We start from the raw sequence: 13528 nt of genomic DNA, 5'->3' as shown, positions 1-13528 counted from the left end.
TTAGGTGTGATAATGGTATTATGATTATGCAGGAGAATGTCCTTATTTAGGTGCATGCTGAAGTATGCAGGGGTAAGATACCAACATGTGTGAAACTTATTTTCATATAGCTCATAAAAAATAATACATATATATATGGATAAAGCAAATATGGCTAAATGTTAATAAGTGTGAAAATAACTGCAGAAGTTTAACTTTTTTCACAATACAAAACTGAGAAAATGCTGTGTGACCCTTTAAAAAGTGATTTCATAATCCACTAATGGAATGCAACCTGCAGTCTGAAAGATACCACTCTAGCCCATGGTAGGACAGTCATAATAATACCTTAGAGCTCATTTTATTAATCAATTTGGAGCCAGTATGCTTAAAATTGTTGTTTGTCCAAAGAGAAGAATGAGCCGTCATGGAAAATCTCATGTGGAATGAGGCTCTCTCATTCTGCAACCCCTTGTTAGGAGTCTCCCAAGTTTTGTATTTTTCCCGCCAATTAATAACTCACTTTTTTTGAAAGGAAAGAATCATCAGTGGAAAAATTCCTACCAGTATCAGGGAAATTTCATTTGTCTCTCTACTCTTAGAGGATTTTTCCCAATCCAGGGGCCCATCACAGATAACACTGAAGTCCTTTTGATCCTTTTCCTCCCTAGTTAATGTTCCCAACTACCCTCAGCATCCAGTTCCCAAGCTGCTTTCCAGGACACCTGGAAGCAAGCTGCATGGCTGACTAAAGAAAAATCTTTGCTCCCACACTCCATCTGGCCCTGCCTTTCCACCAAATCATATGCCAATTTATTGCCCTCTGATGCACAGTCTATCAGACCACTTCCTGGATGCTCCCACTTTACACTGGGCCAGAAACCTAAGGCAATAATGTGAGTTCTACAAATGGGCAAGTAATTGCTCAATAAGCATGGAACAAGGAAAGGTCAATTGTGATGTGTGCACATGTGGCAGCCCTTCACAACTCAACCTACAGCAGTAATAGTGGTAACAGAAGGCTGGTGTTAACAAAGAGGTATATGATAAGAAGCCAGACAGACAACAAGCAGCCAGGAGTGCTTGTCCATCTAAGTCCTTCAGGATCTCCAAAGACCTAAGTAAAGAAACAAAATCCTTAAACCTGCTAAGGAGCATCTTATCTTCTGGTTTCCAGAAGCAAAACTGAGAGATTAAGGGAGTCACTGCTCTCTATCAACCAACCTTTCTTAATGAGGTGATCTGAGCTAAAATGATTGAATCTTAATTTTGCTCTATACCCTGCTCTATTTTCTAATGGGTGCCAGGAGAGAAAAGACAAATGCACTCATCCTTTCCATTAACATATCCATATCATTTTAGAAACTAGGGTGACCAATTAAGCGTCTAGGAACATAGAGAGGTGGTTAGAGAAGGCAAGGCTGAGACAAATAACTCTTTACTATCTCTAATCAAAACTGCACGTTGAATTTCAAATATTTGGCTTCTTCTGAAACTCTCTTGGCACTTACCCTGAGTTTGAGTGAGTGGAAAAGAAGAAAGAGACTCTCTGCTTGCATCCTTGTTAAAAACAAAGCAGCAGCTGGCTTTTCCTCTTTTTACTCATCTGATTGATGCCATGGCAAGCTGGGCACATACTCAGAAATTTCAGGCCTCAAGAAGTGTCTGTGCCAAGAGGACAATGGCAATGACAGCAATACCATTATCTTTGTTGCCTACTTCAGATCACACTGTCATATCATGCTTTAACCTATACCACAAAAAAAATTAGACTCTTCTGCCTCTGCTTCTGAATCCAAGCTATTAAGAAAGCCCTTTTTATCATAACCCACTTTCAGATACATGTAGTGGAAAATTTGCCAGCAGACTAATTCTGATGGCTAAATGTGTTTAAGTATTACAGAGAGAAAAAGGGAGAGCTGGGCACCTAAGAAGTCAGACTAAGCAGAGCTGATTCTTCTCCACAAAGTCTTCATTTTTCTAATCTCTAGGACAAACAAATGTTTGGAAGAGCTTCTTGGTTTAGAAGTGTCAACTGAGAAGGGTTCAAATCATTCCCAGGAATGACAACATCAACAAATTTATGTCTCTTAGAGTCATCTTATTGATATGAATATTCCCTGGGGAAAAAAGAATCACAGGGCCTTTATTTTCCCTAACTGTGCTAAAATGCCCACAAGTCTAAGGCCACTCAAGCTACCAAGATTCTAAGGTGCCAAAGTAGTCTGACTCACATTCAGGTCACATCTTACTTAATGTGTTGCTAAACCATCTCTAAACTAACACAATCTATTATTTATAGAACAAAAAAGTCATAAAGGGCACAGGAAATAGATACTTGTATGCCCAGCCTTGTTCTTCCAGCACTCAACCCATTACATGAAATCGTCTGCCAGATTTTATCATACACACTTGGTTCTTTCAGTCTCTACTTAAGTCTTGAACAATTCACAAGCTCAATTCCAAGTGGGACAAAGCCAATGACTCATTCAACCTTCTTCCCATGCTAATAATGATATATTACTTACTACTCCCCAAACTACAGGCTCCTAGAAAAAATGATTATGCATTCAATTAGTTTGGGAGATGATAACTCCAGCAAAATTTTTTATTCAAATAATGTACCCTTACTCAATCTTTTTCCTTACAGAGACTACTTCAGTCTCTTTTCCTGATACCACCCCATGTGCCAAACAAAACAGATTAAACTTGAAGTCTGAGGCATCCTTGAACAGTTTCACTTCTACTTAGAAGGGTATTTCTAAGAAATCTAAGCCAGACAGGTGTTAAGTCATTGTTCCTCCCAGGTTGGCTTCCAGACTCTGTTTAAATGTTCTCTGCAAACCTCTGGAGTACGTGGATTCAAACCTCCTAGCTCTGAATTCACAGAGCTTGAGACAGACAGTATTCTACAGGTGTGTTTGTCCAGGATAAACTATATTTAAATAAACTCCTGATACATCCACTTTCTCCATGCACCTGCTTCTCCTTCTTCAACTTAAGTACACCAATCTTGCTGTCCAGTAAAAAAATATCCTCTCCCTCAGAGTTACTCTACACAAACCACTGATGTCTTTTGGAGTATCTAAACTCTGGCCAGAACTGCTTTCCCTGAGAAAGCCAATAAGCAAATATATAAGCTATAATTTTTGTTCATTTCTTTGGCTTGTTTGTTATCAAGGCATGAAAAGATGGCAATAGATTGCCCTCATTCACTATCAGCCATTCCATGTCTGATAGGCAACCATATGACACAGAATAGAGGCCACAAAGGTTAGCCTTGGAATGATCAGCTAGAGCCACTAGTCTTATAAAACCAGTGGCTATGAGTGGACTGTTTACCATTATAGACCCAATCCCTAAGTGCCTAATCAAAATGCCTAGAACATAGCAGATATTGAACAAATATTGGTTAAAAGCAATTCAAATAAATAAATAAATAAATAAATAAATAAATAAATAAACAAAAGCAATTCAATAACCCAGACCCAGAAGGAATTCAAATCTTAGTGAACCCCAAAAAGAAAAATTCAAGAAGCTAAAACATTTTCATAGTTAATAGATGCTTATACTAGGCCTCAAGACCACCTTAGTTCTATGCCAAATACCCTCAATCTTCATAGGTTCTCAGAATTAAAAATGCCTAGAGTTAAATCTCCAAAGGCAAATTCACTACCCACCCCACCGAACCCCCACCATCCCTAACACATACACTACTAAAAAGTCTCCCTCAAACTCTGGCCCTAAGGGCTTTAGAGTCACTAAGAGGTAATCCCTTAAGAAAAGATTCTGGTTATGATACTTTTGACTATTCCACTCTCTCTGCTTTAAATCCAAAATTTCCTAGATAAGAACCTCTTTGTAATGATCTAAGTTTAAAGACCAAGGACAAAGGCAACCTAAATCTGGAAACAAATGATCATAGTCAAACACCACAAATCACAATTGACTAGAGAGCCCTTTCCATGAAGCTCTACTGGATGAGGGCACTAAGGCTTGCAAGGACTTGTCCAGTTAGGGAACACAGAGATCAAAGACCACAGACCATGTTGGCTAGAAGGATTCTTCTAAACTGCTTACCTTCTTCTTACTATTATTCTAAATTTTTTTTAAACTGCTTACTTTCTTCAGACCTAAAACCAGGAGCAGTACCAAGTATCCTGATATTTCCCTTTTTCTTTCATCCCCCTATCCCATGCCACAGATCTTACCACCTGGTCTAGCTATAAGACTGAAGATAACTCCAATATGCCAAGAGCCCCCTTCTAGGTCTCTAGAAGAATAAAAGGAAACATGTCTTTAGGATCTACACCCAGGGCAGAGTTTGGGCAGATGTAAGAGAGAGGCAGTAGTCCTTCTACCCCTAAGGCCAAGACACCCCAGCCCTGCAGGCAGCACAGAGTTAACTACCCACCCGCTTTGAGAAGCACAAAGGTACATCACTGCAACATGCCTAACATTTACATTGCCTCTCTCTGCTCATTAAACAGGTTTTGGTTAAATAATGAACAAACTGTATTACAGACTCCGATGAGAATTCCAAAATTATAAATCAACTGGGAAAGCCCATAGGGGCAGACAGACAGGGAGGGGGGAGAAGGATAATATTGACTAATATAAAGGGCGCAGCTTGACAGTGGATATTCCTGCCACACCTGATCAAACACACTCCATGGGGGGAGGGGAAAGAGAGCAAGAGAGGGGAGATGGGACAAGACAGCCTGAAATTTGCATCCGGAAAAGATTAAAACGGATTCTTTGGGGATAGAGAAAATACATAATATATATTACTATAAATGCAAAACTGTACTAAAAGCTAACTCAAATGTCAAAGATTACAGCTTGAATAAATTTAAATATAAAAGCCATGTGCTTCTTGAGTTAATGAGAGAGACATAAAAGGACAAACTGGGCCAGGAGACTGAAGAGAGCCTTGTGCTGCCTTTGCTGGGTAATGGGCTCAAAGCACAGCAGCAACTACAGTCAGAGACTTCCCTCCCTAGCTCTGAGTCCTGAGGAAGAACTGGTGAATCCCATTACTCTTCCAGCTCCTACATTTGCTGTTTTTAAAAATTAAGATATAATTCACATGCTATAAAATTTACCTTTTTAAATTGTACAATTCAATGTTTTAAAATATATTCACAAAGTTGTACAACTATCACCATTACCTAATTCGAACATTTTTATGTTTTGTTTTATAACATTTTATGTTTTGTTTTATAAACATTTTATTTTTTCTCCAAAAAGAAACCCTATACTCATTTGTAGTCACTTCCCATACCCCCTCCCAGTCTCTGGTAACCGTACATCTGATTAACTCTTTCAGAATAACCTCCTAAAAGGATTTCTAAGAGAACTTAAAGACCAAATGAGGGCCAGCAGTCAAGTCCCACTGGTGGTAGGCCAAAGTTTTATCCAAAATAGCAACAAGCAAACTTTGCTCTTAGGTGCCCTGTATCTTCCAAGTGCAACATCATTTTAGATTTGGTATTAGACTATTTTATTACTCTAAATGCTACAAAGCATGTAGTCATCATGCAGTTTGGGCAAATACTGACTGTGAATGTAGTCCAGAGACATGAATTTGTGAGAATAGTATGGACTTAGCTAACTAACCTTATTAGAGACAATGAACTTATTTCTTCTGCAATGCTCAGATAATACTTATGGAAGAGTAGGTACTGCTTACCTACTTAAAAAGATCCTCTGTTTATAAGAAAAAAAAATCATTTTGGTTTACTGACAATGTCCAATGAACTACCCTTTTCCAACAGTGATATTCTTAACCAACCAAGCCAGCAGATGTCTAGAAAAAAGCAAATAGAAATCCTTCTTATAGGATGCCTGGGTAGGTCAGCAGTTTGGCACTTGCCTTCGGCCCAGGGTGTGATCCTGGAGTCCCTCCATGGAGCCCACTTCTCCCTCTGCCTGTATCTCTTTCTCCCTCTCTCTCTCTCTCTCATGAATAAATAAATAAAATCTTAAAAAAAAAAAAAAAAAGAAATCCTTCTTATAAGAAGAGTCTAAGCCCAAGTCAGTTTCATGAGTTAAACTGAATGAAGTCCTAGAATTCCTGACATACTTCTCCAATCTAGGTGGGACACCATTCTCAGTCACACAGAGCAGGCAGTCCCTTCAGTTTCTCTTTCCAAGTTCAAAACCTTTTCCCAGCCTCCTACCACTAATACATTAATAGGCTTCCAAGAAAGCAGTCCTCCTGACACTGCCAATCAGAAAAATCTGTTTGTCTCAGTAAAAGAAACAAGAAATTGGTCATGGACTACAGAGTCCAGGACCACAGGGGCAGCTGACCCATAAACTTGCTCCTGGAAGCCAGCGCTGGGGGAGGGTGGAGTCAGAACCAATCAGAAGACTATGAAATGTTCCATTTCTGGTCCACTCAGTCATTTTTTCACACAGGTGATATGTTAAGACCTGAGAACAATGGACAACCTTGGCAGGCACCATTTCAACATCTGCCCTGGAAAATACTACCACCTTCTGCCTTGCTCCAAGAGAAAGCTTGGCAACACCCAACTATGTTCCTAGTACCACTGACAGAACTGGCTCCTCAGCACATTCTGGTTTTATTAAGTTTCAAGCAGCAGATAATATGGATTCCTGACTCAAAGATGTAAGAAAATTAAGCAGCAGACTCAATATTGGCAGCTCTTAGGTGGTCTCAAACCCAAGTCCTGACTGTACCCCCTACTACAGATATGGTCTCTTGAGATGTCAGGGATATGTCAGAATAGAGAAAACAAGTATGGGATATAGATTAGATGGAAGAAATGTAGCTCTGTCAGGATAGCAGGACTATCTCAGCCCCTCAAGGTCTACAGAGTGCCCAAAAAGCCTACAAGGCTACTCCAGTCTGATTTCAGCCTTTTTAGGGTGTTTTCAACCACAAATAATACCAATACCTCACTGTATGTAAATTGTCAAATGTTTCCAAATATATTAACATGTTTAATTCTCTTCACATCTCTTAAAAGATAGTACAGTTGACCCTTTAACAACCTATGCGTTTGGCATACCAAAACGCCCATCCTTGCAGTTGAAAATCCATGTATGAGGCACCTGGGTGGCTCAATAAGTCAAGTGTCTGCCTTCGGCTCAGGTCATGATCCCAGGACCCTGGGACTGACCCCCACATTGGGCTCCCTGCTCAGCGGGGAGCCTGCTTCTCCTTCTCCCTCTGCCGCTCCCCTGCTTGTACTCTCTCTCAAATAAATAAATAAAATCTTAAAAAAAAAAAAAAAGAAAATCCATGTATAACTTTCGATTCCCCCAAAACTACTAATAGCCTGTTAACCAGAAACCTTATTAATAACAAAAGCAATCAATTAATATACATTTCATTTGTCATGTGTATTATATATTGTATTCTCATAATAAAGTAGCTAGAGAAAAGAAAATGTTAAGAAAGTCATGGTGGGGGGATGCTGGCTGGCACAGTCCGTAGAGCATGCAACTCTTGCTCCTAGGGTTGTGAGTTCAAGCCCCACATTGGGTACAAAGATTACTTGAAAATAAAATCTTCAAAAAAGAAAGTTACAAGGAAGAGCAAATATATTTACAGTACTATATTGTATATACTGAAAAAAATCCACAGAGAAGTGTTCCTTTTTTTTTAAAAAAAAGATTTTATTAAAAAAAAAAAAAGATTTTATTTATTTATTCATGAGAGACAGAGAGACAGGTAGAGACATAGGAAGAGGGAGAAGCAGGCTCCATGCAGGGAGCCCAATGTGGGACTCAATCCTGGTACTCCAGGATCACGCCATGAGCCAAAGGCAGATGCTCAACCGCTAAGCCACCCAAGTGTCCCCCACAGATAAGTGTTCCTACACAGTTCAAATCCATATTATTCAAGGACCTACTACTCACTGAACTTTGGCCACCAAAATCGTTGTAAATACCCATTCACTACATTTTCTTTCTTTTTTTTTTTTTAATATTTATTTATTTATGATAAACAGAGAGACAGAGAGGCGCAGAGACACAGGAGGAGGGAGAAACAGGCTCCATGCCGGGAGCCCGATGTGGGACTCGATCCCAGGACTCCAGGATCGCACCCTGGGCCAAAGGCAGGCGCTAAACCGCTGAGCCACCCAGGGATCCCCTACATTTTCTTTCTAATGGGATAGGTAAACTTTATCTGTAAAAAACCAAACAGCAAAACTTCTGTGCAAGTAGCCAACTTCCTAAAGCAGCCAAGTCACTTATGCAGGCTATAAAACAAGAACAGGCCACCAAGTTGCAGCTTTAATCCTAACCAGCTAACAACCACTTCCTCTATACTTTGATCCTTGGCTAACATTTCCAATGCTTTTCAACTGAGTGAAATCGCTCCTTTAAAGAAAACATGTAGGGAAGGAACCCTAGGAGCAAGCCCATGTTTAAGAAAGTAAAAAGAAAATTTTCTCCAGATATTCTCCTACATTTCTCATGAAAGGAGAAAATTTATTTACTGCTTACTTAACTTGCAGAAACCTAAAAACTATTTCAATTGTTGTCTTAGATACATTACTAGTTAAAAAGCATTCCAAGTATATTGCAAAACCCCTTTATGGTTGACAGAGGAACACAGCTCTGAGGCTTTCCCTTTCACTCTCTCCCCTTGAAAAACCCAAAGGTGCTGAGACTTGCCTCCTCTTGACACATAACATATAACTAACAGGATGTACTTCCTGTATACATCCTCCTCTAACTGTATGAACAGAAGCAATGCAGACCAGGGCACGAAACCAGGCCAGCATTCTGTTTTTGACTCCAGCTCTTAGGATCAACGTAACCTCAGCTAAATCATTTAAAATGTTCTCCGGACTTCAACTTCATTCATAAATAGGGGACAATATCTGCCATGCTCCTTCACAGAATTGTGTAAAAGTCAAATAAGGTAATAAACACGAAAGCAGCTTTGAAAATTCTAAACATATAAATATTACATTAAGTTATTATAATTAGGAAAACAGGGAATAAAAAAAGGACAAATGATTCTGGGAACACATGAAGATTGAAAGATTTGTATTAAGAATTAAGGCCCTAAAAGTTGATAACAACATTCTAGAAGAGAAAGGTTTCATTGTCAGTACTAAAAACTTCACTTGTAAAAATAAGTAATAAAAACTTCTGGGATGCCGGGGTGGCTCAGCGGTTGAGCATCTCCCTTCATCTCAGGGCATGATCCTGGAGTCCCACATCAGGCTCCCTGCATGGAGCCTGCTTCTCCCTCTGCCTATGTCTCTGCCTCTCTCTCTCTCTCTCTCTCTCTCTCTGTGTGTGTGTGTGTGTGTGTGTGTATCTCATGAATAAATAAATAAAATCTTTAAAAAAAAAAGTAATAAAAACTTCATTTGTGCCACCAACTTCCTACCTCATGGCATGCAAGAGGTAGAAAAAGAAAGTAGTTAAAACCATAAATAACCAAAAATAACTTCATATAACTCAAACAATAAAGGGAGCTTATAATTGTATGAACACTGATTCCCCAGTAAAGTGGGACATTGTACTAGGGAACTCAAGGAAAAGAATCAGCAATGCAGTAAACCAGGGGCAAACTACACCCATGGGCCAAACCTGGCTTGTTCTGTTTTATTTATTTTTTTAAATTTTTATTTATCACTCATTCATGTAAGTATTATCTATGTCTACTTTTGAGCTATAATAGCAGAACTGAGCAGTTGCACAGTTAATACGGCCTGCAAAACCTAAAATATTTACTATATAGTTCCTTACAAAAAAAGTTTATTCATTCCTGCAATAAATCAAACACGTATTTTTCTACTAGTATAAATAATCCTATTTAGGTGTGGGGACTTACCTGTTATATTGTTTAAAACCTCCTTTAGATTACTGAAACTATGCAGCAGAGGATCCCGTTCTTCATCCTGTAATACATTGATTCAAAAAAAAAAAAAAAAAGTCAGTATCAGATAAAGAGAAAGGAAATAACAGACAGATCAAGGGCACTTTGTCTGAATCCAACAATTAAGTTTCCCTTCTGAGGAAAAGAAAGTTAGCCATGGTTCAGTTTTCCAGTTCCCTTATCTCCTATTTCATAAAGATACTCTGGGCTTACCTAAAATAGTAAATTCTGAAATACTAGTCTATACCATGACCATAGCACTCTAGCTACCATAGATTGCCAGGGTCTTTACATGTGCTATGGTCTGAAGATGTGTGTCCCTTCAAAACTTATATGTAAAAATCCTACTGTCCAATGTGATGGTGTAAGAGGTAAAAGCCTCTAAAAGGTGGGTGATTAGGGCCTCCAGAAGGAACTAATACCCTTATGAAAGAGACCCAAGAGAGCTCCCTTGCTCCTTCCATCATGTGAGGATATAAGAAGTCTGAGACCTAGAAGAGGGCTCTCACCTGACCTTGCTGGCATCTTGACCTTGGACTTCCAGTCTCCAGAACTGTGAGAAATAAATTTCTCTTGTTTATAAACCACCTAATCTGTGGTACTTTGTTACAGTACCCCAAAAGATGAAGATAATGTATTATTCCATCTCTTCTCCTTCTTCATACTCATTATATAATCATACATATTCATTTCAAAGACATTGCTGACTCCACTCTCACTTCTAAACCATTTTTATTTTTTTAAGATCTTATTTTTGGGGCACCTGGCTGGCTTAGTCAGTAGAGCATGGGACTCTTGATCTCAGAGTTGTAGGTTCAAGCCCCACACAGGGCATGGAACCTACTAAAATAATAACAATAAGATTTTATCTATCTGTCTATCTATCTATCTATCTATCTATCTATCTATCTACTTATTTATTAATATTTTACTTTTATTTTATTATTTTTTATTTTTAAATTTAATTTGCTAACACATAGTGTAACACCCAGAGCTCATTTTATCATGTGCCCTCCTTAATGCCTGCACCCAGTTACCCTATCCCCCCACCCACCTCACCTTCTTCAACTCTTTGTTTCCCAGAGTTAGGAGTCTCTCGTTTGTCTTCCTCTCTAATTTTTCCCCACTCAGTTTCCCCCTTTCCTTTATCATCCCTTTCACTATTTCTTATATTCCACATATCATTTTAAGTAACCTCTATATCCAGTGTGGGGTTCAAACTTATAACCCTGACACCAAGAGTCTCACCCTCTAAGAATGAGCCAGTCAGACGCCCCTAAACAATCCATTTTTATAAATGAACATGAGAAATTTCCAAACACATATACATATATTCACCAGGCTGGAAATGTCTAAACTTGTTTTTACAATGTCAAATACAATTCTATACAACTGTGCAAAAAATATCCTTGAATAATATGCATATGCAACAAAGAAAGTCAGCTTTACAACAGGTTAAGTTTCTTACTCATCTGGATTGGCAATATATAGCCTGCTCTATATACTCCCAAGGAGTACTACCAATAAGATACACTCCATGCATCAATTTTTTTTTTAAGATTTTATTTATTTATTCATGAGAGTTACAGAGAGAGAGGCAGAGACATAGGCAGAAGGGAGAAGCAGTCTCCTCACAGGGAGCCTGAAGTGGGACCCGATCCTGGATCTCAGGATCATGTCCTGAGCCAAAGGCAGACACTCAACCACTGAGCCATCCAGATGTCCCTCCATGTATCAATTTGATAGCTAATTATAGTCCTAGGGAATCTGAAGGTAAAACATCTTTCTGACATTTTTAGGCATATTTAAGAGGTTTCAAGTGCTACCTTCAGTTGTCTACAAAAATAGAAGAATAATTATCATCTTTTGGGTCCCAGAGGAAAAAAAAAAAAAAAGCAGCCTATAAATTTGACATTAGCTAGAATAAAATAGAAGGGTCCTTGATAGGGGTGCCTGGGTGCCTCAATCAGTAGCATCCAACTCCTGATTAGCTCAAGTCATGATCTCAGGGTTGCAAGATCAAGCCCCATGTAGTGCTCTTCACTTAGTGGGGAGTCTGCTTCCCCTCTCTCTCTTTTCCTGCCCATCCTCCCACTCGTGCATCCCTCTCTCTCTCTCTCTCAAATAAATAAATGTTTAAAGGGGGGTCCTTGATACCAAGAACAGCCCTGAGTTTCTACTATTCTCATTATTACTAGGAAATTGATTATGGCTTTGGTTTTTTTTTTTTTTGTTTTTTTTAAGATTTTATTTATTTATTCATGAGAGATACAAAAAGAAAGGCAGAGACAGGGCAGCCTGGGTGGCTCAGCAGTTTAGCACTGCCTTCGGCCCAGGGCGTGATCCTGGAGACCCAGGATCAAGTCCCACATCAGGATCCCTGCATGGAGCCTGCTTCTCCCTTTGCCTGTATCTCTGCCTCGCTCTCTCTGTGTCTTAAATAAGTAAAATCTTAAAAAAAAAAAAACAAAAAAAAAACAAAAAAAAAAACCCACCAAATTCTAAAAAAGAAAAAAAGAAAAGAAAGGCAGAGACATAGATAGAGCCTGATGGGAGGACTCGATCCTGGGACCCGGGAGCCACACCCTGAGCCAAAGGCAGATATTCAACCACTGAGACACCCAGACGTCCATAATTATTGTTTTAACCATGCATTAGATCCCTTACAACTCAGTGACCAAGATATCTTGCCCATTCCCCACTTACCAGTGGAGTATGAGTGCTCCATCGGGCATTTCGTTTGATTGCCCCAACCACAATGTTAATCTCCCCTTGAATGATGTAAATATTTTTATCCACCATCCTGGCAAACCTACCAAAACAGTTCAAAGAAAAATTAGTTAATATTTGGTTACTCAGAGCATACCCACATTTAAATGGCCATTACCAGTACCTGGTAATGTCAAAATTATGATTTAACTTCTCAGTATCACGATTCCCCATCAGTAATACTAGGATAGGATGAAGTCTATTTTATGTTATGAATCCAGCTACCTGGCTCTCCTAGAGGTCTCCAGAAGTTCAAGATACAACTCAAAAAATATCAATCCAGAAAATTTCTCAAAAGCAATCTCTAGCAAGCATATCAAATTCTTCAAAGCCAACTGTCCCCAAAACCTCTCCTGTGAGGATTTTAGGTATGCAGATACTTCTGTGTTACTAGTTAAAGACATATTTCAGATTTTCCCTTTGTTCTTCTTTATTCCCTCAAAGTAACAATAAAAGGTCAAGTGAAAAGAAAAGAACGAAAGCTGTTAGAAAAATAGCCTTGGTTTAGAACCACAGTTAGAATGTCAGCTTATAGACAACATCCATTCTACCAAGTCAGCTCTACAAAACTGGATAGTGGCAGTAATACAACCTTTGAAAAGTTCTGAAAAGTCAAGTTCACTTGCTTATAGCAGGAACTGTCTAATAAGTTAGATTGACAGGTAGACTCATTTTAAAGCTGCTTCTGTATGAATCTCTGAAGTGAAGCTAAAACACTACTTTAGTACTTTAAGTGTTCCCAACTGAATTATTATAGGATATATGTGTGTGTGTGCGCACGCGCACTGCCTAGAACAGCACTTAGAAAAGATACTTAATTTTCTTCCAGGTGAAAATATATACATATATAAAAAAAAAGAGTATCTTCTTAGCATAGAGAAAACCCTAGGAGCATGTAAAAAACCA

The 13528-nt window shown here is 38.9% G+C and overlaps 1 protein-coding gene across 16 annotated transcripts in view; it reads right to left on the bottom strand.

Annotated features, from left to right (window-relative positions):
• GBF1 (golgi brefeldin A resistant guanine nucleotide exchange factor 1) overlaps nucleotides 1-13528 on the bottom strand; it is a 121790-nt gene that overhangs the window by 95090 nt on the left and 13172 nt on the right. For all 16 annotated transcript variants that reach the window (XM_025992768.2, XM_072739845.1, XM_072739855.1 and 13 more), the window contains exons 2-3: nucleotides 12560-12665; nucleotides 9809-9875 (exon numbers count right to left, since the gene is read on the bottom strand). In XM_025992768.2, coding sequence (XP_025848553.1) covers nucleotides 9809-9875; nucleotides 12560-12655 — 163 coding nt within the window. In that variant the 5' untranslated portion in view covers nucleotides 12656-12665. The remainder of the gene's footprint in view (nucleotides 1-9808; nucleotides 9876-12559; nucleotides 12666-13528) is intronic.

Source organism: Vulpes vulpes, chromosome 15, assembly GCF_048418805.1.
Source record: "Vulpes vulpes isolate BD-2025 chromosome 15, VulVul3, whole genome shotgun sequence".
NCBI lineage: Eukaryota > Metazoa > Chordata > Mammalia > Carnivora > Canidae > Vulpes > Vulpes vulpes.
Note: the sequence above shows the minus strand (reverse complement) of the source record. Positions and strands in the feature narration are given on the sequence as shown.